The following is a 26,089-nucleotide window of genomic DNA, read 5'->3' as shown; positions in this document are numbered from 1 at the left end:
GGGGATGCGGAGCGGCGGGCGCCGGAGGCCGCGGCCCGGCTAGGCCCGCGCTCGCGCTCGGACGCGGCGGCCCGGTGAGTCCCCGCCCGCCGCGGCCGCCCGGGCCCGGATTTCCTCCCCGCGGGCCGGGCCGCTTTGTTCCCGGCCGGTTGGGCCGGGGCGCGAGCCGCGGCGCCGCCAGAATGGAGGAGCAGGAGCAGGAAGTGGCCGAGCGGGCCTGGGCGGGGAGGGCGCGGGGCGCGCGGGCCCGGCCAAGGGAGGGCGGCCCCACGCCGGGCGCCGGGGGTGCAGGCTGCCGGCCCCAGCCTCCCTCATGACCTTGGGGAGGCCGCTCCACCCGGCGAGGCCGGGGCCCGGGAGAAGGGGCGCTGCCGGGCCTGGGGCTTGGGGTGCCCCTGCGGGCCGTGGGGCTCCCCGGGCGTTGGGCCAGCGAGACAGCCGGCGGAGGTGCCCCGGGGTTAGGAGAAAGGCTCGCCGCGGCCGGCCTTCAAGTTTGTGGGAGGGCCCCGGAAGGAGACTTCGTTTCCCACGGACAAAAAGTTGTACGTGGTGGCGGGGTACCCAGGCTAGCCACAAAGGACTGACCCTCCTGGGCCCCGGAACTGCTTCCTGTCTTGGGTGGGCCCTGGAGGTCCTGCCCGCCCGTCCCAGATGCCGAGGCTTAGAGGGCAGCTGGGGCTTGCCCCTTAGATTGAGTATCCTGGGGCGCTAGCGAGCCTTGGTCCTGTTGGGACGGCCCCTGAGTGCTGCTGTGGTAAGCGGGGTTGGCTTGGGCCCCTGCTCTGTAGCCAGAGGCCGCCGCACATTCACTCCTGGGTCTCTTGGCCTTGCTCCAGGTGGCCACTTCTTGACTGCTTTGAGTCCCTCATCCAAGCCAAGGGCGGAGTGCATTGGTGGAGGCCCGGTTCCCTCTCCCCGGAGCTGTATAGACTTCTCATACACCAGGGTTCTGGAGGCAGATGGAGGAGCCCTTTCGAAACACAGAGTATTTTTTTTTTTTAAGTTGTGACTTAAAAACAGTAGCAAGAATATGTGCTTATGGTAAAGGCAGGTGGCAGGTACGGAGGCTGTGGGAAGTTGGGGTCCCTCTGCCTCCACAGGCAGCCCTGTACTGGCCTGGTGTACACGTTTCTGTGCAGACGTACACCACCCTGTGTGTGCACAGATGTATTTTTACACATGGCTCTGGACAGCTGTCTGACTCTGTCAGCAGCAGGCCTTGGAGGGGCGCAGGCCCGGGTGGGGGGTGGGGGGACATCCAGAGGTCTTTGAGTCCAGCCCTCTGCCTCCAGGCCACGCCCACTCTGTCGTCAGAGCCCCCTGTGCCTGAGGCGTGCGCGGCTGGGAGCCCTGCCCTCCTCGGGTCTGGCCTGCTTTCCATCCTGCTGAGTACTTGGGGCATTTCCCTCTTTGAGCAAGGTGTGGTCTTCCCTGTCCTGGCATTAGACACAAGGCAGTGGGCCTTCCTGCCATTCTAAATGTAGCTTAAGACAGTCAGTGCAAAGCACCCCTCTGTGGGTGTCCAGCCCAGGCCTCAGGAGGCCAGAAAGGTTGCCTGGCGGGAGAGCATCTTGGCTGACTGTGGAAAGACCCATGTTGGGGTCCATTCCACAGAGGTCATCAGGTATCTCTGCCTGGCCTGGAGGTCCCAGAGAGGACCCTCCTCCCCTCAGGAAGGCCCGTCTGGAAGGGTAGCAGAGGACTGCTCACAGGAAGAGCATGCCAAGTGCTCTTTCTCGGGATGCCAGGAGTTGGTGATGTGGGAACTGGGTTTTGAGGGATGCCTAGGAGTTCATCTATCAGAGGGGAAATGAGGAAGCCATGCAGGATCAATGGATAAAGTGTGCTCAGGTGAGGGCTGGCTGGTGGGCCACTGCAGGGTAGGGGCCTGTCCAGTGCTCCCTCACTTACTTGCTGCCTCCCGACTGCTGTAATTATGGGTCTGTAACCACCCTGGACTGGGTGCTCCTCACTGACCGACTTGTCTGAACCTCTCTTTGTCTCCAGCGCCCAGCACTGGGCCTGGCAAAGCCAGAGACGCCTGGTACACGTTGGCCAAATGAATGAACCAGATTCAGACCGGCAGGGGCGCTGTGGTTTAGGAGGGGCCTGGGGTTTCTCCCAGGAGGTTTTTGGGCTCGCCCTGGAGGGCTCTGGGCTGCCGTTTGCGCCAGTGGCCTGCATCCTGGTCCAGTCTTCTTCATGTTTAAATTTCTTTGCTTTCCTAGTCTGGAGAGCAGGGAGGAGCCCTGTTCCTTGTCCCAGGATCCATGGGTAGGAACACCATGGACAGGGAGAGCAAACGGGGCCATCTGTCACCAGGGGCTTAGGGAAGGCCGAGCCAGCCTGGGTCAAATAAGTCTCAAAGGGACTGCCTGGAGGAGGCAGCCTGTCAGCTGGTGCATCAGGTTAGGCAGGCTGGGAAGGCCTTTTGGGGATGGGGATGATTTGTCCAAAGGCTCAGGGAGGTGGGAATGGGGAGGTGAGCAAGGCAGCAGCTCTCAGGGCCAGGCTGTTGAGGGAGGTGGTGGCAGGGGCTGGGGACTCAGCCTAGAATGAGGAGAGGCCTAGGTCCAGGGAACTGTGTTCAATTACATGGATTTTACACTTGGCAGCCGTGAGTGTTTTGGGGGGAGGTAAGGCAGGCCGGCAGTTGGGAGTCAGAGAGCCTAGAGGGATGGCAGCCCACCTGGGAAGGCAGGTGCAGGTGGAGCCCCCAGGCACGTGCATTGGGTCTCCGACTCACCCTGGGCGAGGAGCTTCCCTTAGCCGGGCATGGCCTCACACTCAGCTTCCTTTGCTTCTCCCAGAGGCTGTGGCCAGGCCAGCTGGGCTCGGGGAGCGCCAGCCTGAGAGGAGTGCAGGAGCATCGTGGAAGCCTCGGGCACCATGAGCGACGTGGCTATTGTGAAGGAGGGCTGGCTGCACAAACGAGGTTGGTACCCGCTGCCCAGGCTGGGCCTGGGGAGGGAGGGATGGGGGTGGCCCCAGGGTCTGTGAGTGCCTGTGCCCAGGCCTGCTGGGTGGGAGGGACTGCCTCCCCTGGGAATCCTGGGCTGGCCTAGGGTGAGTGTCCGGGGCCCCGTGTCTTCCCATGGCATGGAGGGCATGGCCTCGGGGAGGCCAGGAGGATGAGGCCCCGTGCAGGGCCGGCCATCTGAGTGGCTTCCTGGTGCGGGCCCTGGCAGGCGGGGGAGCTGCTGCCAGCCTCTCTCCTGGCTTTCCTGGAAGGTGGCGAGGACACTGGGCTGTTCCAGGGTCTGGCACGCTGGCGGCCCGGGGCACTGCCCAAGGGCTCCTGAGGGCAGGGCAGGGCTGCTTGGCTTGGCTTGGTGCCTGCTTCAGGCCTGAGCTTTGGGGGTGGGGGGAATCCGTAACCGCCTGGGCACAGGGCATGTTTGCCTTGGAGCTACAGAGCTGGCTGAGCCCAGGCCCCCCAGCCCCTGAGTCCCCCTCCTCACTCATTTGGCCTTGCAGCCTATGGAGGGGGTGCTCCCCAAGTGGCCTGGCCGGGAGCTGGTGGGATGGAAGCTGGGGATATAGCCCCACCCCTTCCAACCCTGTGCAGGCCCTTCTGCCTTGCCCACCCTCCATTGCTCAGGGGGGTGCAGTGGAGGCTGCGTGGCTGTTTTGCTCCTCTGTCCTGCTGGGGTAGACTTCCTATTCAGGTTCAGGTCCTCTGGCCGAGTCACTCTCTCCTGCCCCAGGCGGGATCTGTCTGCCCTCTCCTGACTTCTTTTTCCAGACTGGTTCCCTGCTAAGTTCTAGTGATCTCATGCCAGCAGCTCCCCACTTTACGTATACCCTTTAGCAGATGGGTTTCACATCTGGTAGTGGGGAGACCCCAGACACAGCTGGAGCAGACAGGGAGGTGTGGCAAAAGTGGGTGTCACAAGATGGGGCATTGTGGGATGTATAGGAGCTCACAGAAGAGCAGGCCTGAGGAGCCGCAGGAGCCTGGGGGTGGGGTGAAGGAGTGCCCAAGATGAGATGCTGGGGGATCAGGGGTGTGGTTGGCTGTGTGTTTGGAGCATTCGAGTTGGCAGCTACCAGTGATGTCACGCGGGGTCTCGAGATGAAGACAAGGAGGCTGCAGAGGCCTGTAGTCCATGGGGAGCTTCTGGCGTGGCTTCCCCCGAAGGCCTCCTGCCCTAGCCTGCCTTCTCCATCCCCTCCCGTGTGCTGTCCCCTGCTTGTTCCCCAGGAGTCCTGCCACCTGTGCCTGGAGGTGCTCTGTTACCTCTTCTCCCAGCCCTCTTTGGTGTCAGGGACCCCCCCTCACCGCTGACCCTGCCCGGTTCCTCTCTGTGCCACACACAGTCTGCTGCCTGGGGCCGCTGCTTCTTAATCCTTGGCAAATGTTTGTTCATTGATAGACTGTTGGATTTAGGGTTGACCCAGGAGACGTCAGGGCCTTGACTGCCCAGGGGCCCAGGCCCCGGTTACTGGGGTGCCCATCAGCCAGCTGGGCCCAGGCGGGAGTGCTCCTCTGAGGCCAGGGTGATTTTCAGGTTGCTGCTGCTGTCGTGCCTTCGGGAGGGGCCTGGCAGGGGCGGGGCATCAGGCCCAGTGGGGTGTCCAGAGAGCTGAGTTTGAACCCTGGTTAGCCACTCCATCACCATGTCCCTTTCCAAGGGCAAGTTCATTGAGCTCCTTGGGCCTCAGTTTCCCCATCTACACTAGGGAGCAGTAGTGGGAGAGAGACCTGGTGGAGTGGAGAATGGCTTGTGGGGGGCCCTAAGTTGGGGTCCAGCCAGCCTCAGCAGCCTCCGGGCTCTGTCACCTGACCCCTAGCCTCAGGCCAGGAGACAGGGTCCTGTACCTCTACCCCTGGCTCTTCCTCCTCCATCCCCAGTGCAGTGGGCGCTGAGGATGGGAGGTGGCGTGGGTATGACATATGCCCTTGGCAGGCATAGCCCCTCTTGTTGCCGAGAGCAGGTGGGCGTCCACCCGCACAGCTGGTCCCTGCTTGCGGAGGAAAGCCTCTTCTCCAGGGCCTGCCGCATTTCCCCACTCCCGTCCCCGGGTGCCCTGTGTGTTGCAGATGTGCTCTGCCACCTTGCTGGCTGGGCCAGCCCTACCCATAGCACTGGTTGGAGGTACCAGCTGCCTCCCTGTCCCCAGCAGGGCTGTGCTGGGCTGACCCCACCCCTGCTTCACAGTGCTCAGGCCTGGCTGGGGAGGGACGCAGTGACTGTCCTCCAGGCCCGGCCGCAGCCCCTTGCAGACGCCCTGTGCCACTCCCCGCCATTCCTTGCTCCTGCAGGTTAGGGTGCTGTCCTGGAGGCTGGCCCACACCTGTCCCCTTTGCCAGGACTCCCCACGGCCATGGCCTGGGGCACTTTGGTTCTCAGCTGAACCCCCAGGTGATAGTCCCACCAACGCTCCTTGGGCTGGCCACACATCCCGTGATGGTGCCTTCAGGGGTGATGTGGTCATTGAGATGAGAGGGGATGGGTGTGCCCTGTGTGTGAGGGGCAGGGTGGCAGTGTCTGCCAGGCCAAGGCTCCTTCTCCTGCCCCTTGGGAGGTGGGTGTCGTCTCTGGGGAGTGGCCCAGCCTGCTTTCTGTTGTTCTGATATGTGTGCTCTGGGTCAGAGGAGCTTCAGAGATAGAAGGGACCTGGCACGGGGACACAGGAGTTCTGGCTACAGGCCTGTGTGGACCTGTGGCTGGACCCAGGCAAGGCTTCTGGGTCTTCGCATCTAACAGGAAGATGGTTCCTGGAGGGTGAGCTCAGGCTGTTAAGGGCAGGAGCTAGCGAGGAGGCTGGTGGGACCTATAGGGACAGGGGGCCAGATGTCCCCTACTGTTTCGGCTGTCTCACTGGATAAGCAGCCACAGCTCAGCTCTGGCCATTGGTGACCTGGTGGGCTCAGTGTTGCTCAGATGTTTGCGTTTTCAAAGATTTGTTCTGTTGTGTGAAGTCTCCAGATTTTTGAAGGTTGACAATTTTAAAAAATCATCCCTGGGCCAGGGCGCAGGTCTGGCTGAACTCGGCTTCCAGCCTGCAGTTTTCCTTCCTTTGATAGCTCCGTACCAGGCTTTGGCCAGAGGCTGTGTGGCTCTTTTGAGGTACTTTTCCCCAATGGCTTGCTCACCTTGCCCGCTTGCGCCAGTGCTCCTGGGGCCACGCACCAGCCTGGCTACAGCCCAGCCCCATGGAGAGCTGCCCCGGTGCAGCTCCCGGCCTGGGGGCCTGTCCTTGTCCACTCGCGGTTGTCTTCCTGAGCGTCCCCCCGTCCACTTGGCCGGACCAAGTGGGTCAGTAGAGGGCCAAGGCGGGTGGCCGGGGTGCTGGGACCCAGGATGAGGGGCTCTGGGCTCTTGAGAAAGGGCTGGGCCTAGGCCAGGAGTGGGTGCCAGCCACAGGGGCACCTCCTGGACTCCCTCAGGCTGGTCACTGACAGGGAGCCCGGGGAAGAGCCGCAGGCCTGGCTGCCTTTGGCAGGCTGTAACCCAGCAGGCCAAGGCCGAGTGGGCGTGGCTTGAGGGAAGCTGCCTGTGATGCGTGGGTCTACGCGGCAGATGCTCCTGAGTGCACATGGCGGCATGTCCAAGCCGCGGATCTGGGTGCCTGGCCGGGCCCGGGTGACATGGGACCATGTGTCCATGCAGCTCACGGAGGGTCCAGTCTCCGGACATCTGAGTCCTTGCCGTGCCCCACCCTGGGCCCATGCTTGGCACAGACCCCCAGTCCAGGCCTCAGGGCAGCGCCCTCACCACTGCTGCTGAGTGAGCCCCAGGCGCCCCGGTGGGGAGTACGGAGGCTGCTCTCTGACCCCAAGCAGGTGCCCAGGCTGGGCCTCCTTCCCACCGCCTCTCCCCACCTTGAGGTTCTGCCACTGGCTGTCCCTGCAGGGGGCCCCGAGGCAGGGAGTGGTTCCCTGAGGGTTCCTGAGTGGTTCCACCCGTGTGTGACTTCGCATTGGTAAGTGACACAGACCCTCTCTGCACCCCAGCTGCTGCCCAGCCATCCAGCTGGTCCTGGGGTCTCTGTATGAGTGGGGGACCTCAGCAGGTACAGCCCACTCCCCTTCATCTTGGAGGAGGCCTTGACTTTGCTGAGTAAACACCCATGAGAAGAGAGGTCTGTGGGGAGCTCCGAGCCCACTCCGGAGAGCAGCTGCCGTGGAGGGCCCCGCTGGGCTAATTGTTTGTGTGCAAATGGAGGCTGCTCATTACCCTGCCAGGATGAGGGGCCCAGCAGGACCCTGAGGGAGGGAGCCCGCAGACTCTCCCTTCAGCCTGTGGGAACCTTGTGAGCTCCAGGCCAAGGCTGTTTGTGCTTCCTGGGCCTCAGTTTCCCAGGCTGTCAGGTGAGGGTCAACCCCAGCCTGCGTCTGGGGGGCTTCAGTCTGAGTCCCGCGGGCCCTGGGCTGGTTAGTGCCAAGCTCCGCCTCCCCTGGGGGAGCACTGAGGGTCCAGAACGGCCCCTGTGGGCGGGCCAGGGACAAAGATCGGGAGGCAAGTGTGCTGGCTCCTGATGGGAGGGCTGGGCAGAGAGCGGGGGTCCCGACAGCCCTGGGCCCACCCGGGTGAGGGACAGGAGGCACAGGCTGGTGGAGGTCATGGCACGGCTGTGGTGGAGGCCGCCGGCATTGGGGAGGTTCCTGTTTTGGGAGCTTGTTGAGTTCTCACTTCAAAAACAACAAAAGAGGAAGCCGAGGTGGCCTTGAGTGGGGGTGAGGGGTCACTGCTGGCCCCAGCCCTGGACCTCAACCCCACGACTGGTGGCTTCTGATGGGCAGCTCTTCTTCCCGTCTGTTTCTTGGTTGCTGGCCCTCTCTGGACAGGGATGCCCTATGGGGGCCTGGACTCCGGGAAGGGAAACTGAGGCCCAGGAGAGGGGACAGAATGTGTGTGGAATAGTTCCTGCGCTGGCGCCCAGACCCCTGCATACTTTCCGCTCTCAGGAGAGGCCTGGCTGGGTTACATCAGGCCGGGTTCCTAGAAGTCCTGCGGGAGGCTGAGCGGAGGGAACTGGCGCGGCCCCTGCTGGCGTCCCCTCTGCCTGGGCACACCCGGTCCGGCTTGGGGCCAGCACCCTGCCCTCGGGCCCTGCCATAGCTGAGCCTGGCGGCTGTGGCTCTGGGCCTGCTCCTCAGGCCGCCCTGGGTGGGCAGATGCCTGCTGCTTCTGCCTGCTTGGACCACTGTGCCCAGTCCCATTGCCTCAGGAGAAGGTTCCCCCAGCCCAACGCTGGAGCCCTGGGCAGGTTGGCAGAGGGCCCTGCGGCTCTAGGCCAGGATGGGGCTGTTGGGTGAACCCTAGGCCCCTCACTTCCCCATCCCCAGTGGGCGTTCCCTTCCCTGTCATGCCGCCTTCAGGTGCGTTTTCCTTGAACCTTAAGAAATGATAGGTTTAGATTTCAGAAACATTGGAATTGAGGGGGTTGGGAGTTCATTGTTGACCACCAATGTTGGGGGCTTTGGGGTGGGACCCTTGGGGTGCTGTGTTTGGGCACAGCAGACCCCACCCATACCCTGTAACCTGACGGGCCCACCTGCCCAGGCCTTCAGCTGGTTGTCCAGCTCAGGGGTGGAGACACCCCCTGCGCAGGCCTGGCGGGGAGGCGGCTGCTCCCGGGGCCCGGAGAACGCAGAGGGGCCCTTCGGCTGGCCACGGACTGGCTGGCTTCCCCACAGACTGCGGCCGGGGCACAGCAGCCAGGTAGGGCGTGGAGATGCTGAGCTGCACAAGCTTGGTGGGGTGTGGGGGTGAGGCCACGGGGGTCAGGGCTGCAGTATCCCAGCAGGCCAGGGGATCAGAAGGAGCACCCTCCTCAGCCGGCCATGCTCTGGGGGCCCTCTTGCCCCAGGTGTGGCTCCAAGTCAGGGCAGAAACAAGAGCAGGCCAGTGGTGGGGAGGTGGGAGGCCGCTGGTGGGGAGGTGGAGGCCGGTGGTGGGAGGTGGAAGGCCGATGGTGGGAGGTGAAGGCCCCTCTCTGGGAGGTGCTTCCCATGGTTGGTGTGGAGGAGGAGGTCCCTATCGCTTGGTTCCAGTTTCCCCTAGCAATGCAGGGCACTTTTCCTGGGACGTCAGGGATCGAGAGGTCAGCACTGGAGCCCTTCACCCGCCAGGGGCCCTGCCCGAGAGAGACGGGAGGAGGGAGGGGCTGTGGGCATGGCTGTGTGCCCCCGACCGAGCCCCGGAAGGAGCCTGTGCCCGTGCCCACTTCCTTTCCCGAGGGCAGTGTCTACACATGGGACACTCTGGCCAGCCCTCCCTCGCAGCAGGCACTGTGTGCTGTCCCCATGCCCTGCTTCCTCCCACGCAGGGAGTGAGGGTGAGGGCCCTGGGAACCCACTGGGTGGAGGGCACCTGGCAAAGCCTGCTGCCAGTTACGGGGAGAGTGGGCGGGGGCAGAGCAGGAGGTGCCAGGGAGGGGCTACAGCCTCATCTGCAGGGGTCCTGAGTAGGCAGGGTGGGCCATGACATGGGTGGGGCTTGCTGGGGGGAGACCAAAAGTGAGGTGGGGGACAGGGACAGGGCACAGGGCCAGATCCACGGGGTCTTGGGATGTGCCCCTGCTGGGCTCTGCGATGGATGGGTGTGTGGCAGGTGGGGTGCCTTTGCCAGCCCGAGGGGTGGCTGACGGGCAGTGCCTGTGGGGGAGGACATCCAGGCTCAGGTGTCTGTCAGGGGCAGCGCCAGGAGGAGGCCCAGTACCCCACCCCAGTAGAGCCCCAGGGGAATGGAAAGCTGAGAGCCAGGCGCTGCCTTGGAGCAGTAGGAAGAGGGGCCCCAGCGCCTCCAGCTGTGCCTCAGTGAGGTGGACGGGGTCATGGTGGTGCCCCCTGCCAGCACCCACGTTCCTCCCGGTGTGTGTGTCAGGCTGAGGCCTGCTCAGTGGTGGAGCAGAAGGCGGTGAAGAATATGCAGTTTGTGTCAAGTTACAAACCCTGCTTGAGCGGCAGGACCTGGGGTCTCTGGTCGTGATCTGTGTCTCTGTGACCTTCAGGGTCACCTCCCCTAAGTCTCAGTTTCCCCAGGGAGCTGATGGGCATGATGAACCCTGCCCGCCCTGCCTGCCAGGTGGGCTTTCTGGGAGAGCAGAATGGGTCCTGGGCTGGGAGAGGCCCAGGCAGGTGGAGCGCCAGCCCTCTGCCTGGCGGGAACAGACACCTCTCCTCGTGCAGAGTGGCCACTTGTGCCCCCTAGAAGGGCTTGTGCCGGGAGGAGCAGTGGATGTATTTCACCCACAGACCTGGGAGCTCTAGCCGAGTGGGGTCAGCTGGCCTCTGTTGTGCGGCCCCTCCCCTGCCCCCACCCCAGCCTGGTTGTTTACAGGGTTCGAGGGCTGCTGGTAAAGGGATGTGGACTCTCGGGCCCGGGCAGAGGCCTGGCAGGCAGGGAGGGTGGGTTGTGGGCCCCTCATGGGCTGCCGTCAGCGGGGCCGTCTGCTCAATGTGCTGGAGAAGGTAAATGGGCCCCCGGCAGCTGTCGGGGCGATGGATGTGTCGTCAGTGGGGACCGCGGTGGCCGCTGTCAGCTGGCGCCCGCTCCCAGGGCCTGCTGGGCTCACTTCACTGTGGAGAAGCAGCTCGGTGCCGCCTGGCACCCTGCCAGCCGTTGCCACCACCGTCTCTGCGAAGTGTTTATCCAGCAGTTTCCTGAGAACTGGGGACTTTGAGAAAATGTTCATGGAGCTGAGGACGTGGTGGCCTAGAGGGGCTGACACACCTGGTGGCTCAGGAGGACGTGTGTCAGTCCTGGGACATGGACCACCCGCCAGCTGGCCCTCAGGAGCCCACCCAGTCCTGCCCGTGGCACATGGGTCCTGGTCCCCATGTCTTCGTGGGTGCTGCCTTGGGGGCCCTGACCCACAGTGTGGCCTGGGATGCGTGTGTGAGGCGTGGAGAGGGTGTGCTGCCTGTGACTGTCCACACGGCCCTTGTGGTGGTGGTGTGGGTTGGGGGAGGCCAGGCAAGAGCAGCTTCCTCTCAGAACCCTGGTATTTGGCCCAGGAGGACTTCTGGGAAGGAACCCCCTTTCCTTGGGGGTGCTCCAGCCCCTTCCTGGGGATGAGCAGGGTGGGGGATGGAAGGTCACTCCTGCCGGAGAGCCACCAGGGACATGGGGATGCCAAAGGGACCAGGGCTGGGGGTTGTGGGGCCTAGGAGGTGCAGGAGGAGTCAGGGTAGCCTGGGCTCCTCTGTCCCTCTGGGCAGGGCACAGGCGTCTGGCCAACTGCCTACCCCCCACCAAGGGCAGCCACCTCCCATGCCTAGAGCCCTGGGCCATGGACTTGCTGGCTGGCGGGGGGCAGTTATGGGTTTCATCGGGCACAGGAGCCCCTTCCCTTGTGGCTTCACAGGACCCGGTCTGGGATAGGTGCAGTGCCACAGGGTTAAGGGTCAGGGTGGCTCTCACCAGCCCAGGGCTGGCCTTGAGAGAACCCTAGAGGGTGGGACTGGAGCTGCTGCTTCCCCGCTGCCGTGGGGACCAGCCATGGGGCAGGAGGCTGGGACCGGTCCCGTACTGTCCTTCACGCGGCCCCCACTCAGTGGTGTGGGGTCCCCCATCCGGACTTGCTGACATTCCTGAAGGGGCACGGAGCCCTCTTTGCTGCTAGATCCTGAGGCCCAGGCCGGGGCTGTGCTGGGACCCTGCCTGCTCCAGGTCCCAGGTCTGAAGCATGTGCAGTGGTTGGGGACTTGGGGGTTCTCGAGCCAAGAATGGGGGTATGAGAGTTAGGGATTGAAAAGGCCCGTTAGGGACTGGGCCTGAATGCCGGGCGGTCTCCGCTGCCCTTGGGAGTGGCTGCTGGCAGGAGATGGCTTTGGCTGTGTGTGGGTTTCTGTTCTGTGGGGTGAGGCGTGCCCTGGGCTCCCCATTTGTCTCCTGCCTGTACCCATCTGGAGTGAGGGCCTGGCGTGGCAACCTGGGGGTCTGTGCCCACTCTGTGTTTGGTGCCCTCAGCTGTGCAGGCAGGTGGAGTGGAGTGGGGTGGGGTTAGGGGGTAAGTGGGGTGGGGTCGGGGGGACGCCAGCTGGCTCTACGCGTCTCCAAGTGGATTCTACTCCTTCCTCGAGTGGGGGCCATCTGAGGACCACAACAGGGTGGGGAACTCAAGAAAGGCCTGGATGACAGGTTCCAATTCCCCTGGGGACCCTCAGGACCGCGAAGGAGAAGAGTCCATGTGGGCCGGTCTCTTCGTGTGGGCAGCCCTGACTGATGTGTCTGTGCTCCCACCCTCCTGAGGGACCCGGAGGAGGCAGATGCCAGCCTGCAGGTGTCCCGTGGCCGTGAGGACCGTGATGCTGGGCCCCGGGTGGCTGTCTCCTCCACCTGCCCTGTCCTGTGTCACCGCAGTCCTGGAGCAGGGAGTAGTGGGGCCCTGGGGCATCTGTTGTTGGGGCTGACCGCCCACCCAGCATCCTGTCTGAGCTGAACTCGTTAAGATGCAAGCCCCGGCCCCGGCTGCAGCTGGCACCACCCCAACTGATCGCCTGGCTGACCCTGTAGGCGGGAGATGAAGAAAAAGAACTGTGTGTCTCTGGACCCCTTATCCCAGTCCCTGGGGATCCTGCTCCTCCCCTGGAGGGGTCTGTGTGCTGGGCCGGGCTTCCGAAGATAAAGGCCAAGTGAGGCTCCCTCACACCTGTCTCCCTGGCCCGCCCTGGGCCAGCCCTGATCCCTGTCCATTCCCTGTGTCTGTGGGGCCAGGCGAGCGGAAGGCACTGAAAGCCCAGGGCCCAGTTGGGCCTCTGCCCACCCCAGGACTCCCCAGGAGTGCTCGGGTCTGGGCACCTGCCCTCTTCCACCCCCTACGCCTGGTAAGTGCCGCCCCTGGGCTTGCCCCTCCCGGACTCCCAGATCCAGCTCCCAGAACCCCCCAGATCCAGCTCCCAGAACCTGGGGCTTAGCTTGTGGCAGCAGGGACAGGGGCAAGACTGGGGTTGGACACGGGGGCTGCGTGCACGGGGGCAGCACGGGGCCATGCTGGGCACAGTGGGGGCTGGCAGCAGTTGGTGGATCAAGATGGGTTTCAGGGGTGCCGGGCCTGGGCGCTCATCAGTCTTCCCGCTCAGTTAGCGTCCTGGGGAGTGGCAGCTGGCAGGATGGGAGGCACTCCATCAGGGGCCGACAGCTCCAGACTGGCACACAGGCGGGTGGGCGCGAGCGGCAGGGTGGCCTAGGATGGGGGACGGGTGGAGTGGGCTGTATGCAGCCCCCGCGCCTGCTCTGCTCTCACTGAGAGCCCCTGCCTGCCTGCTGCACCTACAGGGGTCCTGTGGCTGGGGGAGGGGACCTGGGAGGTGAGGTGGAGCTGCGTGGCACGTATGTGCGTCTCTGTGCACACTCGGGGGTGTGCGTGTGAGATCCCAGGCCAGGGACAGGAGCCGGCGCCCAAGGGTGGCAGGACCACGCCTGCCCTGCAGCCCACTGGCAGGGGCATGGAGGGCTCAGTGGAGTGGGTGGGGTCCCCTGATGAGTGCTCTTGGGCTTGGGGCAGATTCTGGGCCCTAGACCCTCCTCCCCAGATGGGCAACTGGGTGTTGGCCATCCTCCAGGGGTGTCAGGCAACTGTGAGTGGGCCGTGGCTGTCCCCTCCCTGGTCCACCCCAGACCAGACAACAGCCTCTCCCCACACTCAGGCCCTGCTGGGTGGACTGTGGCTGTCCCCTCCCCGGTCCACCCCAGACTGGACAACAGCCTGTCCCCACACTCAGGCCCTGCTGGGTGGAGTGTCCCCACCCCCATCAGCATCCCCCCAGCAGCCCTGGCTTGGGCAGAGTGAGGGCTGGTCCTGTGGAGACCACACCCCATGGTGCTGGTGGGAAGGGCATCGGGCAGCTGGGACTGGGGCAGGAGGGAGAGGTCACCTGGCCGGGGGGTGGCCATTTGTCGAGCCTTGGTGACTCACCTCTGAAAGAGCTCGCCCGTGGCTCCCTGGAAAGTAGAACGCCTTGCCTGCTGGGATGCCCATGCCCCGTGTCCTCTGAGCTCCCCTGGGGCTGCTGCCCTGCTGGGACTTCCCTGTGCACCAGGGAGGGCTGGACGAGTCTGGGCTCACCATGCAGACCCAGCAGGACCAGGTGGTGGGTGGTCTGGTGATGGGACTATTGCTTGTCCCCCACATCCCTACAGGTGTCCCGGTCAGGGGCTCAGTGTGGCAGGAAAACCCAGGCCCCAGAGCTCAGGGACCCCAACCCCTTACCCTGGCCCCCTCCCCAACCCCTGCCCAGTGGCCCCTCAGATGAAGCAGTTGCCTAATTAGTAAGTTCCCTGTTGTTCAAACTCCTTGCTCGGCAAAATGTAAGTGGAACATTATTTTTTTCCAAGTGTCAGTATGAAAAATGGTAGTTGCTGGGCTATCACCGAGGACAGCTGCTCTGATTCTGAAGTGTGAACGCCTGCGTATGGCTGATGCTGCAAAACTTGAGGGAAAACATTCCCGTGTACCTGAGTGACCCATGGGTGGGACACAGCAGGGCCGACGACGGCAGGGCCTGAGTGTGGGTCTCAGCCTGGGGACTTGACAGCCTCTGTGCCCCGGGGCCCCTGCCCAGCTGGCTGGGCCACCTCCGTGTCTGGCTTCACTGGCAGTCCCCAGGACTGTGCTCCAGGCCCCTAGACAGGGAGTGCTGTCCCACGGCAGTGGGGCAGTCCTGTCCCGCAAGCCCGGCCCTCAGTCAGAGTGATGCTGATCTCTCACTGCTAACGCCATGCTCCATCCTCTTGGTGGGTAGCAGGGGTAGGGGGGCGGCCATGCTGGACAGCCCTCACATGCCACTGTCAGCTGCTGTTGCCACCTGGCCAACCCTGGTTGATTGGGGAATGCTCTCAGCCCTGCAGCCCCTGTGGCCATAGCTGGTGCCGGAGCTGCTGCTGGTGCCTGCTGGGGACTGGCTGGTTTGGTGCTGCCTCTTCCAGGAAGGCTGTGTAGATTGGCCCAGACCTCTTCCCAGCCTCCTGCCAATGGTACTCCATCCCCTGCGTCCAGCTGGCCCAGCCCGTTTTCACACACAGATAGGGTGGCTCTTCTGAGAGGGGCGCTGTGGTGGGGCGAGTCTGCCTTCCCACTGACCCAGGGCTGTTTCTGTCGCTTGCCCTAAGAAACAGCTCCCCCACTGCGCCTGCCCCCCGGGACTCAGGCGTCCCAGGCACATCTGTCCTGGCACACCCAGTTGCTACCTGGCTGCCTGGCGAGGGTCTGATGGATAGAGTGTGCATGGCCCTCACCACCTGCACGTCCGTAGGGGAGTACATCAAGACCTGGCGACCACGCTACTTCCTCCTCAAGAATGATGGCACTTTCATTGGCTATAAGGAGCGGCCGCAGGACGTGGACCAACGTGAGGCCCCCCTCAACAACTTCTCTGTGGCACGTAAGTGTCCCCTCAGCCTTTTGGGATTCAGATTTGGGGTTGGCTGGAGCCCTCTTTGCCCACCAGGTCCCCCGATGGGGGTGCCCTGGAGCCTCCATGTTCTGGGCCAGCAAGCAACAAGCACTGGTTGGGTGGGGGTCTCTGGGCTGAGTCCCGAGGCTGGCTGGGCAGGGGTCTCCAGGCTGAGTCCCAAAGCCGAGGCTGACTGGGTGGGAGTCTCCAGGCTGAGTCCTAAGGCTGAGGCTGGCTAGGCGGGGGTCTCTGGACCGAGTCCTGAGGCCAAGGCTGGCTGGGCAGGGGTCTCTGAGCTGAGTCCTGAGGCTGGCTAGGTGGGGGTCTCTGGGCCGAGTCCCAATGCTGGCTGACTGTGGAGCAGTTCCCTGGTGCCCATGCTGTGGAGGCTGGAGGGTCCAGACAAGTGGTAGCAGAGCCTAGCCTCAGGGTGGACAGCTGACCCGGGGGCCCCTCCTCCAAGCGGGGCAGATAGAGCCCACCTGGGTCTCTAGCTCTGAAGCCTCCATCACTCGAGGAAGAGCTCATGCCTCTGCCTGCACAGGCGCTCGGTCCCCAAACCCCATGGCGGAACCTTTGCTTCCCTCTGTGAGGCTGCAGGGTGGAAGCCTCCATGCCCACGAAGGGGCGGGTGCAGAAAGGCCAGCGGGGGACCTTGGCCGGAGCATCCCACAGAGATGAGAGACGTGACACTCCCTGCTTCGCCCTGCTGTGGCTTTATTCCCTACCTGTAGCGGGGGCAGGTGCGACCCTACCCATGTTAGACGGGAACCCTGGCATGGAGACCCAGGCGCCCTGCTAGGTGGGAGGCTGGGGGCACGTGGGCCTCCCAGCATGGTCCCCATTTTCTGTGTCCCTGTCCTGGAGCCCAGCTCTGCCCGTGGCAGCCAAAGGTGTGATTGAGTAGCTAAGTAGGACCCAGTTGTGGGCCATCTGTATGTGGCAGGGCTGCGTAACTTGCCCCACGCCCTCCCCAGTGTCTCCTTGGTTGGGGCTGGGGGCTTCAGGGATCAGGGAGAGGCTGGATACTCGCTGTGTGCCTGGTGGCACCTGGGACAGGGCCTTGCTGGGGACGGGTGCTGTGGGTGTGCTCGCCAGGCCGAGGCATCAGGAAGGAAGGAAGAGGGGAGCTCTCTGGGGAGGCACACGGGTGGGTACCAGCTGGGGTGGTGCCTGAGCAGCCGGCAAGGCTGGGGCCTTCAGATGAGGCCATAGGTGGGTGGTCTGGAGTGCCTGGCCAAGGAGCAGAGCTGGGCAGGGGCCAGGAGCTTTTCTCCGGGGAAGGGTTCCGGGGCAGTGGGCTCGAGACCCTGGCCCTGGGGATTGCATATTGGGGCAGATCAGACCATCCAGGAGCAAGTGGGAGGTGGGTGTGCCGGGGCTTCACACTGGTTTCCACTTCTCTGGCCTGTGTTGACACAGGCCACCCTCCCCACCAGGCTGATCCCGAGCCCCCTCCTGGCCCCCAGGCCTGGAAGACAGCTCCCTCGCTGCCTGGCCAGGCCCCCTTGTGGTTGCCAGGGCCTCGATGCTGGAATGTCAGAGGCCCCCTACTGGCCCCTCAGCCCCCTCCTGCTTTGCACAGGCTGGGCCAGAGCCTGCCAAGGAGCCCCAGCGGCTACACACTGCACTCACTCACACCTCTCAGGGCCCCGCACGTTCCCACAGCCCTCAGGGTGTATGTGCAGTAGGAATGGCTGTGCCCCAGGTATGTGTTCCCCAGGTGTTTGTGTGCTCCAGGTGTGTGTGTGCTCCAGGTGTGTGTGTGCCCCAGGTGTGTGTGTGCCCCAGGTGTGGCTGTGCACCAGATGTGGCTGTGCCCCAGGTGTCTGTGTGCCCCAGGTGTGGCTGTGCCCCGAGTGTGGGTGTGCCCCGGGTGTGGGTGTGTTCCAGGTGTGGGTGTACCCCTGGTGTGACTGTGTGCCCCAGGTGTGGCTGTGCCCCACATGTGGGTGTGCCCCGGGTGTGACTGTGCCCCAGATGTGGCTGTGCCCCGGGTGTGACTGTGCACTGGGTGTGGCTGTGCCCCGGGTGTGGCTGTGCCCCGGGTGTGACTGTGCACCGGGTGTGGTGTGCCCCGGGTGTGGCTGTGCCCCGGGTGTGACTGTGCACCGGGTGTGGCTGTGCCCCAGATGTGGGTGTGCCCCGGGTGTGACTGTGCACCGGGTGTGCGTGTGCCCCAGGTGTGGTGTGCCCCAGGTGTGGGTGTGCCCCCAGGTGTGCGTGTGCCCCAGGTGTGGTGTGCCCCAGGTGTGGCTGTGCCCCCAGGTGTGGTGTGCCCCAGGTGTGGTGTGCCCCAGATGTGGGTGTGCCCCGGGTATGGCTGTGCCCCAGGTGTGGCTGTGCCCCCAGGTGTGCGTGTGCTCCAGGTGTATTTCCCAGGTACTCAGGGTGAGATCGGGAAAATAGCAGGACATTTCTACACTAGGTGGGACAAGCTGCTTTCTGGGGTGGCCCCCTCATGCCAGCCCCTCTGTGGGATCTCCATATCCCTCATCCTCTGAGGCCTGGCGCACGGTGGGGCTCAGTGACTGAAGGAAGGACTGCAGGAGGGGACGATGCGGGGGGGTTGACCTGACCTTGGGCCAGATCCCCTTTCGGGCTGCCTCAACCTAGAATAGAGTGTCTGAGCTGGAATGGGGGTCCTAGCCCCACTCTATGAGGCGAGAAACTGAGGCTTGGAGAGAGGAGGAGGTGGGGCTTCCCAGGACTTGTGGGTGGTATGCAAGGGGAGCTGGCTGGTGCGGTGGGGACTGTGTTGAGGGCCCTGGGAGGGGCAGGGGGATGCATGCAGACAGAGGCTCTGCTTGCCCGCAGAGTGCCAGCTGATGAAGACGGAGCGGCCCCGGCCCAACACCTTCATCATCCGCTGCCTGCAGTGGACCACTGTCATCGAACGCACCTTCCACGTGGAGACTCCCGAGGAGCGGTACGTGGGCTGCAGCGGCCAGGCCGGGCACTTGGGCAGCCCTAGCGCTTAGGAGGGACATGGGGATGGCGGGTGCTGGGCGCCTCTGCCCATAGCCATCCTTACTCCCCAGTGATCCCAGGCCCTCCTCAGAGCCCGGTTTGGAAACTGGCCCAGTCCTGTGGGGTTGGGTGGGGAAACTGAGGCTGGAGATTAAAAACTGTCTAGGGACCGGGCACAGTGGCCGACATCTATAATCTTGGCACTTTGGGAGGCTGAGATGGGCAGATCACTTGAGACCAGGAGTTCGAGACCAGCCTGGCCAACATGGTGAAACCCCCGCCTCTACTAAAAATATAAAACTTAGCTGGATGTGGTGGTGCACACCTGTAATCCCAGCTACTTGGGAGGCTGAGGCACAAGAATCGCTTGAACCCGAGAGGCGGAGGCCGCAGTGAGCCGAGATTGTACCAGTGCACTCCAGCCTGGGTGATAGAGCAAGCCTGGGGGGCGGAGTCCTGCTGTGGGCCTGGGTCCTGCTGGGGGTTGGAGTTTGGCTGTGGGGACAGAGCCCTGCTGGGGGCTTGGACCCTGCTTGGGGGCTAAGCCTGCGTGTCCCCCAGGTCCAGAAGGGCTTTCTGACCCTGAGTGTGTGTGGCCAGCCCAGGTCAAGGGGTGGCCTCCTCAGGGCTGTCTCTGGGGACCCCGCTTGTGAGGCTGGAGGGTGGGTGTAAGCTGTGGGGTGGAGCTCCTGACCTCATGGGGTGAGGTGCAGGGCTACAGCCTCACCTGACCTCCTGCAGGGAGGAGTGGACAACCGCCATCCAGACAGTGGCCGATGGCCTCAAGAAGCACGAGGAGGAGATGATGGACTTCCGATCGGGCTCACCCAGCGACAACTCAGGGGCTGAAGAGATGGAGGTGTCCCTGGCCAAACCCAAGCACCGTGTGGTAAGGCCTGTCCCCCTTTCTGCCTATGCCTGGGGCTACCTTGGGCTGTGGAGAGCTGGGTGGGTCATGGGGTCCCAGCTTGGCCCAGGAGACACTCAGCACTCCACGGCATCTCCATCTAGGCCGGTTTTCCATGTGGGGCGCAGCTGCTTCCCAGGTGGGTCCTCTTCCCTATGTCAGAGAAATAGTGGGGCTGCTGAGCCCTGCCAGGCTTGGGCAGTGTTACCCCACCCTTCCCCGAACCCCACGCTCTGAGCTAGGGCTGCACCGTGTGTTCCCTGTAAGTCCGGACTCCCCGCTGAGCCCCGCAGGCCACCAGGTGTGAAGTGGTCGCCTCTCCTGGCTCCGCCTCCAAGTCTGCCGAGGGTGACTCTGGGGCCCCCATGCCACCTGACACATGCCGACCAGCTGGGCACTGTGGGCAGCGCCCCCCGCTGACCCTGGTGCCTGCCCACAGACCATGAACGAGTTTGAGTACCTGAAGCTGCTGGGCAAGGGCACTTTCGGGAAGGTGATCCTGGTGAAGGAGAAGGCAACGGGCCGCTACTACGCCATGAAGATCCTCAAGAAGGAGGTCATCGTGGCCAAGGTGGGGCCGGGGTGGTGGGGCAGGGTGGAGACGAGGATGCTGGGCGGCAGCTCACCCAGCCCTGCCTTACAGGACGAGGTGGCCCACACACTCACCGAGAACCGTGTTCTGCAGAACTCCAGGCACCCCTTCCTCACGGTGAGTGGGAGCCCAGATGGGGCTGAAGGGCTGGGGTCAGGTGGCGACTCCTGGGGCTGTCTCTAGGGAACGATGTCCTGTCTTCTTGGGCATGTGAGGACTTTACGCACTGCAGATCCTGCCGCTGGTGACAGGCCTGCCCTGGAGGGTCAGGCTGTGGAGGTGCCCGATGTGGGCTGGGGGCTGTGCTCGCCGCTCCTGTGTGTGGGCAGGTGGGGCAGGTGGCCCTGGTCGTCTTTGCACTCTGCCGAGGCTCCAGGAGGCCCCAGCTCCCCATGCCCTGCAGCCCTGCCTGCCAGGCTTCTGTTGAGGCCCGGGCTCTGCCCTGGGGAGCCCGTTCTGGGGACTCGACCCAGGAGGTATTTACTGTGAAGGGGGCCAGACTCCAGCCACGTGGTTAGTTCCAGGTCACTGTGTTTGGGGATGATTCTCCTGCAGAAGGGGCCTTTGCTTTAAAAGCACAGCTGCCTGTGGTGGAAGGCAGGAAGGTGGCTCTGCCTGGGAGGGTGCATCCTCCCTTGCCAGGGCTCTGGTGCTGGGAGCATTGTGTCCTGTTGAGGTCCCAACCCGCCCTGGAGACCTGAGCCCAGGCCACTTTGCTCACCTTTCAAACACTCCTTGGCGCCTCAGGGGCTGCCAGGGCCCAGCCCGATGGTGGCGTGGTGTGGGGGAGTGTGGCATGAGGCAGTGTGATGTGGGGGTGTGTGGTGTGGGACAATGTGGTGTGAGGCAGTGTGATGTGGGGGTGTGGTGCGGGGCAGCGTGGTGTGGGGCAGCATGGTACCGGGCAATGTGGTGTGAGGCAGCGTGGCGTGGGGCTACGGGTGGCATGGTATCGGGTGGCATGGTATCAAGCAGCATGGTATCAGGCAGCGTGGTGTCGGGCAGCATGGTGTGGGGCTACGGGTGGCATGGTATCGGGCAGCATGGTATCAAGCAGCATGGTATCGGGCAGCGTGGTGTGGGGCTGCTGTCCTGCCCGTGGGGCTGCAGTTCCAGCTCCGCTTCCTTGCAGGCCCTGAAGTACTCCTTCCAGACCCACGACCGCCTCTGCTTCGTCATGGAGTACGCCAATGGGGGCGAGGTAGGGGCTGGGGCTGCGGGGGATGGGCCTCACGGCCTGTGGACCCAGCCCTGGCAGCTGGGCCGCCCATGGTGGGGCTGGTCCTTCCCGGAACCTCGGCTACTCTCCACAGCACCAGACGGTGCTCCCTGCTGGGTGGGTGGTATGACGCCTGCCCAGGCAGCTGCCTGCTGTGGGGTGACTTGTTCCTGCTGAGTTAGGGCTTCTGAGACTTTCCAGGCCCCCGTGCCCTCTAGGGGCTGGTCCCTTCCCTGTGCCCAATGCCCTGAGCCCCTGCCTGAGAAACCCCAACCCTGCAGGCCGCCCCCGGCCACGGCTGTGCCTCAGGTCACACTTCCCACAGCTCTTCTTCCACCTGTCCCGGGAGCGTGTGTTCTCTGAGGACCGGGCCCGCTTCTATGGCGCCGAGATCGTGTCAGCCCTGGACTACCTGCACTCGGAGAAGAATGTGGTGTACCGGGACCTCAAGGTGCGCCGGCGGGCACTCGGGGTGGGGGCAGGGCCCTGGGAGCCTGGCGGCACTGACCTGAGGCCACCTTTCCCCTAGCTGGAGAACCTCATGCTGGACAAGGACGGGCACATTAAGATCACAGACTTCGGGCTGTGCAAGGAGGGGATCAAGGACGGCGCCACCATGAAGACCTTCTGCGGCACACCTGAGTACCTGGCCCCCGAGGTGTGCGCCCCACCTGTGTGCATACGCGTCGCTGTGTCCCCACGTCCCGAGCACACGCAAAGCTGTGTCCTCTCTGTGCCCCAAGCACGTCACGACACCTCCCCCGGACACCCCCTGATGCCGAGTCCTGCCCATCTGCCGCCCGTGCAGGTGCTGGAGGACAATGACTACGGCCGTGCGGTGGACTGGTGGGGGCTGGGCGTGGTCATGTATGAGATGATGTGCGGCCGCCTGCCCTTCTACAACCAGGACCACGAGAAGCTTTTTGAGCTCATCCTCATGGAAGAGATCCGCTTCCCGCGCACGCTTGGTCCTGAGGCCAAGTCCTTGCTCTCAGGGCTGCTCAAGAAGGACCCCAAGCAGAGGTGAGGGCCACCCATCCCGGCTGCAGGCTCTTCCTCCATCCCCTCACCCCCAGGCTGCACCTGCCCCTGTGCCAGGCGGTCCTGGCACCTCCCAGACTACACTGATAGCCAGAGCTTGATGTCCTTGGCCAGGGCTGATCCCCAAAGCCTCAGGCACAGGCAGAGTGGCTGGGTAGGGCAGGGTCAGTTGGGCCTCCATCCCCAACCCTGCAGCCCCCACACCCCCAACTCAGGAAGCCCCTGCCTGCCGTGAGCCCTGGGGTGCTTTGCTCCCCACAGCTGCTCAGGGATGCTGCACCACCAGTTGCCCTCCCTGGCCCCAGAACGTCCTGTCCGGCGGGCCCTACATCACAGGAGGAAGGGGTCTGAGCCTGGGGCCTGGGCGGGTGGCAGTACCGACACTGTGGCCTTGTTTGCTACCCGCAGGCTTGGCGGGGGCTCTGAGGACGCCAAGGAGATCATGCAGCATCGCTTCTTTGCCGGCATCGTGTGGCAGCACGTGTATGAGAAGAAGGTGCGGCTGCTTCCCGCATATCCACACTCACGCATGCACGTGGCACGCTCGCCGGATTTCCCACACACTCGCCCTCACCTCGGGAGCCTGCTGCAGTCCTGGTACAAGGAGGGCCTTGCTGCACCAGCCTCAGTGCCTGCTGCTCAGAAGCTCTGGCACTGCTGGCTTCCTCCAGGAAACTGGCCTGGTCCTCCTCATTTCCTCCTCCCCTCAGAGATGTGTCACACTCTGAGTGCCAGCCTTGGGGGTCCCTTCCCTGATGCTGTGCAGTGAAGGCTGGCTGGCGGTGGACCAGGGGTGCTGCCCCTTGCTCACTACCAGTTCCTCCTGTTGTCTGATCTCAATCCTTTATGCTGCAAGGAGAGCCCAGCCCTACTTTCTGGCTGTGCAGGGACGGGACAGCACCTACTTTCCTGGCACATGGGGGAGTCCGCCCTGGAGGGAGGCAGCTCTGTCTACATGAGTCGCCATCCTGGGTGCTCATCTTTCAGGAGCCCTGGCCGTCACCCTGGCTGATGGGGTCTGCCGGCTAGGTTCAGAATCCTGCACTCTGAGGTGCTGGGTGCCCTGTCACCAGGTGTGCTTCTGCCCAGTTCCCAGCCTGCCCCTCCCCTGAATGCCTGTCCTAGGCCATGTGCAGCTGGTCAGGCTGGGCAGCCCTGGGACCCAGCTGGGCACCTGTCCTCCCATTAACACAGGGTCCCCTGGCCCTGGTCCCAGTTCCTGCCCTGAGGCCTGCCACCCTCCAGCCCTGCCCTGCCCTTCAAGGGTATGGGGGGCCTGGGCAGCGCTCAGCCTCTGCCCAGCCTTGACCAGAGACCTTGCTAATTGACAATGGACAGTGCTGGTGCCCAGGCCAGACTTGGGTGGGGCAGTGCTTGAGGGGATCCTTGACTGTGGGACCTGAGGGGCTCTCTGGCAGCTCCTCACATGTGCACATCGCCTTATAGTCACCCTTGATCCTGGGTCATCGAGAGTCCTCTCTGCAGCCAGATGCCAGGACGCTGCGATCCTGTAGTCCCTGAGCCTTGGAGGCAGGGTGCGCTTATCCTGTGCACCCTGTTCCACAGTCTCCCTCTTTCCCAATTTACAAGAAGACTAATAAAAATAAGAAAACAAGAAAGAAAAAGCAAAAATAAAGTCATCACCTACTGGTAGCAGGGAGGGTCTCAGAGCTGGGCCGCACTACCTCCTGTCGCCTGCTGGGCTGCTGTGAGGGCAGCTTCGTGTCTCAGCTGATGAGGGTGTCTCCGTGCTCCTGCACCCCTCATGTCCCTCCCTCCCAGAGCTGCCTCCGTGGGGGGCTGGTGGCTTGCCGCTCTCTGACATCAGTGCTGCCTTGAGACCCCTTAGAGATCCAGGTGCTTTGAGGGTCTGGGTGTGCTGGGAGTAGGGAGCGAAGCTCGTGACTGTCCCGTCTGCCCACCTCTGCAGCTCAGCCCACCCTTCAAGCCCCAGGTCACATCGGAGACCGACACCAGGTATTTTGATGAGGAGTTCACAGCCCAGATGATCACCATCACACCACCTGACCAAGGTGAGGGGCCACTGTGCCTGCCCCCGCCCACTCCCTTTTCTCTCCACCCTCAGAGGCCTGCAGTGTTCAGCCTTTTTGGTTTCAGATGTTTTAAAATCCAAATATTTAAAAAGGTTCCCTTTGGAGAGTGCCAGTGATGAGGGTGGGAGGCAGTGCTCTGAGGGCCCAGGTCCTTGTGTCAGTCTGTGGGGTCCTGCCTCAGTTTCCTGGCGGCATGACAGCGTGCTGGCTGCGTTTTAAGAGGTTGCCTCCTTACTGGAGCTGTGGGTGGGTAGAGGTGGCAGGGAGGTGGGGCGCCCGGATCTGAGCTGTCTACACCCACAGACGACAGCATGGAGTGCGTGGACAGCGAGCGCAGGCCCCACTTCCCCCAGTTCTCCTACTCGGCCAGCGGCACGGCCTGAGCTGGCAGTGGACTGCGCTGGACAACAGCTTGGAGGGATGGAGAGGCGGCCTCATGCCATGATCTGTATTTAATGGTTTTTATTTCTCGGGTGCATTTGAGAGAAGCCACGCCGTCCTCCGAGCGCAGATGGAAAGACGTTTTGGTGCTGTGGGCAGCACCCTCCCCCGCAGCGGGGTAGGGAAGAAAATTGTCCTGCGGGTTTTAATTTATTTCATCCAGTTTGTTCTCCGGACGTGGCCTCAGCCCTCAGAACAATCCGATTCACGTAGGGAAATGTTAAGGACTTCTGCAGCTATGCGCAATATGGCGTTGGGGGGCCAGGCAGGTCCTGCCGCTGCGTCCCCTCACTCTGTCAGCCAGCCGCCCTGGGCTGTCACCAGCTGTCTTTCATCTCTCTGGGGCCCTGGGCCTCAGTTCAACCTTGTGGCACCAGATGCAACCTCACTATGGCATGCTGGCCGGCACCCTCTCCTGGGGGTGGCAGGCACACGGCAGCCCCCAGCACTAAGGCTGTGTCTCTGAGGACATCATCAGGCTGGGCCCCTGGGATGGGACCAGGGATGGGGGATGGGCCAGGGTTTACCCAGTGGGACAGAGGAGAAGGTTTAAATTTGTTATTGTGTATTATGTTGTTCAAATGCATTTGGGGGGTTTTAAAAAATCTTTGTGACAGGAAAGCCCTCCCGCTTCCCCTTCTGTGTCATGGTTCTTGGTGACTGTCCCACCGGGAGCCTCCCCCTCAGATGATCTCTCCACGGTAGCACTTGACCTTTTCGATGCTCAACCTTTCCGCTGTCGCCCCAGGCCCTCCCTGACTCGCTGTGGGGGTGGCCGTCCCTGGGCCCCTCCACGCCCTCCTGGCCAGATGCTGCCGCTGCTGCTGCACCACGGCGTTTTTTTACAACATTAAACTTTAGTATTTTTACTATTATAATACGAAACTTTCCCTCCAAATTCTTCAATAAAAGTTGCTTTTCAAGTTTTTGACTCACTTTGCTGGGTGGAGGAGTGGGTGGCCAGGGAAGGAGGGGGGCCTTGGGAGGGAGTAGGGCGTCCCAGGAGGGAAGCAGCATCCTCAGAGCAGCTGGTCCTCCCCAGCTCCTGGTGGGCACCGCCACTCCAGCAGGTTTGGGGACAGGCTGTGTGGTGGGCTGAGGCAGGAGTCTGCAGGTCTGTGCCCCAGGGCAGCCTCCTGTGGAAGGTGTTCCTCCCCCATCTCCAGAGGCCTGGCCTGAGGGGAGATGGGAGGCCCTGGCTGGCCCTGCCCTATTGGGATCCACCTTTTCTTCCTTTGACCCTACCCAGCTTCACCCCAGCCTTGAAGACCATTGGACCACGTGGCCATCTGCCCCCCAGCCCCAACTGCTGTTCCCCTGGGTAGGGCAGTAAACCAGACCCTGACCACCAGGAAGGACAGACAGGGCAGGGCCCAGAGCTGAGGCCAAGGTCATGGCCTGGGCCGCGGTGGAAGAAAGGCTGGGAGGCCTGAGAGTGGCCTGTTGGAAGCCGGACAGAGCAGGACGGGGGCTGCAGGGGTAGGGAGGGGATAGGCTGGGGCCCAGGTTACCCGCA

The 26,089-nt window shown here is 63.4% G+C and overlaps 1 protein-coding gene across 5 annotated transcripts; it reads left to right on the top strand.

The window, feature by feature from the left end:
- AKT1 (AKT serine/threonine kinase 1) lies at window positions 1–25,496 on the top strand. 5 transcript variants are annotated; one of them, XM_025393081.1, is made up of 15 exons: window positions 1–74; window positions 2,323–2,408; window positions 2,811–2,935; window positions 15,209–15,337; window positions 18,167–18,278; window positions 19,061–19,208; window positions 19,666–19,797; window positions 19,870–19,935; window positions 20,951–21,019; window positions 21,363–21,488; window positions 21,567–21,695; window positions 21,846–22,060; window positions 22,487–22,574; window positions 24,009–24,111; window positions 24,436–25,496. In XM_025393081.1, exons 3-15 carry the CDS (start codon window positions 2,890–2,892, stop codon window positions 24,513–24,515), a joined length of 1,443 nt encoding a protein of 480 aa, XP_025248866.1. In that variant the 5' UTR covers window positions 1–74; window positions 2,323–2,408; window positions 2,811–2,889; the 3' UTR covers window positions 24,516–25,496. The 5 variants fall into 5 exon arrangements, with proteins under 5 accessions (XP_025248866.1, XP_025248865.1, XP_025248868.1 ...); XM_025393080.1 differs by lacking the exon at window positions 2,323–2,408; XM_025393083.1 differs by lacking the exon at window positions 2,323–2,408 and having other exon boundaries at window positions 16–74; window positions 19,061–19,205.
- The last annotated feature ends 593 nt before the right edge of the window (window positions 25,497–26,089 follow it).

This window comes from Theropithecus gelada, chromosome 7b (assembly GCF_003255815.1).
Source record: "Theropithecus gelada isolate Dixy chromosome 7b, Tgel_1.0, whole genome shotgun sequence".
Taxonomy (NCBI): Eukaryota; Metazoa; Chordata; class Mammalia; order Primates; family Cercopithecidae; genus Theropithecus; species Theropithecus gelada.
Note: the sequence above shows the minus strand (reverse complement) of the source record. Positions and strands in the feature narration are given on the sequence as shown.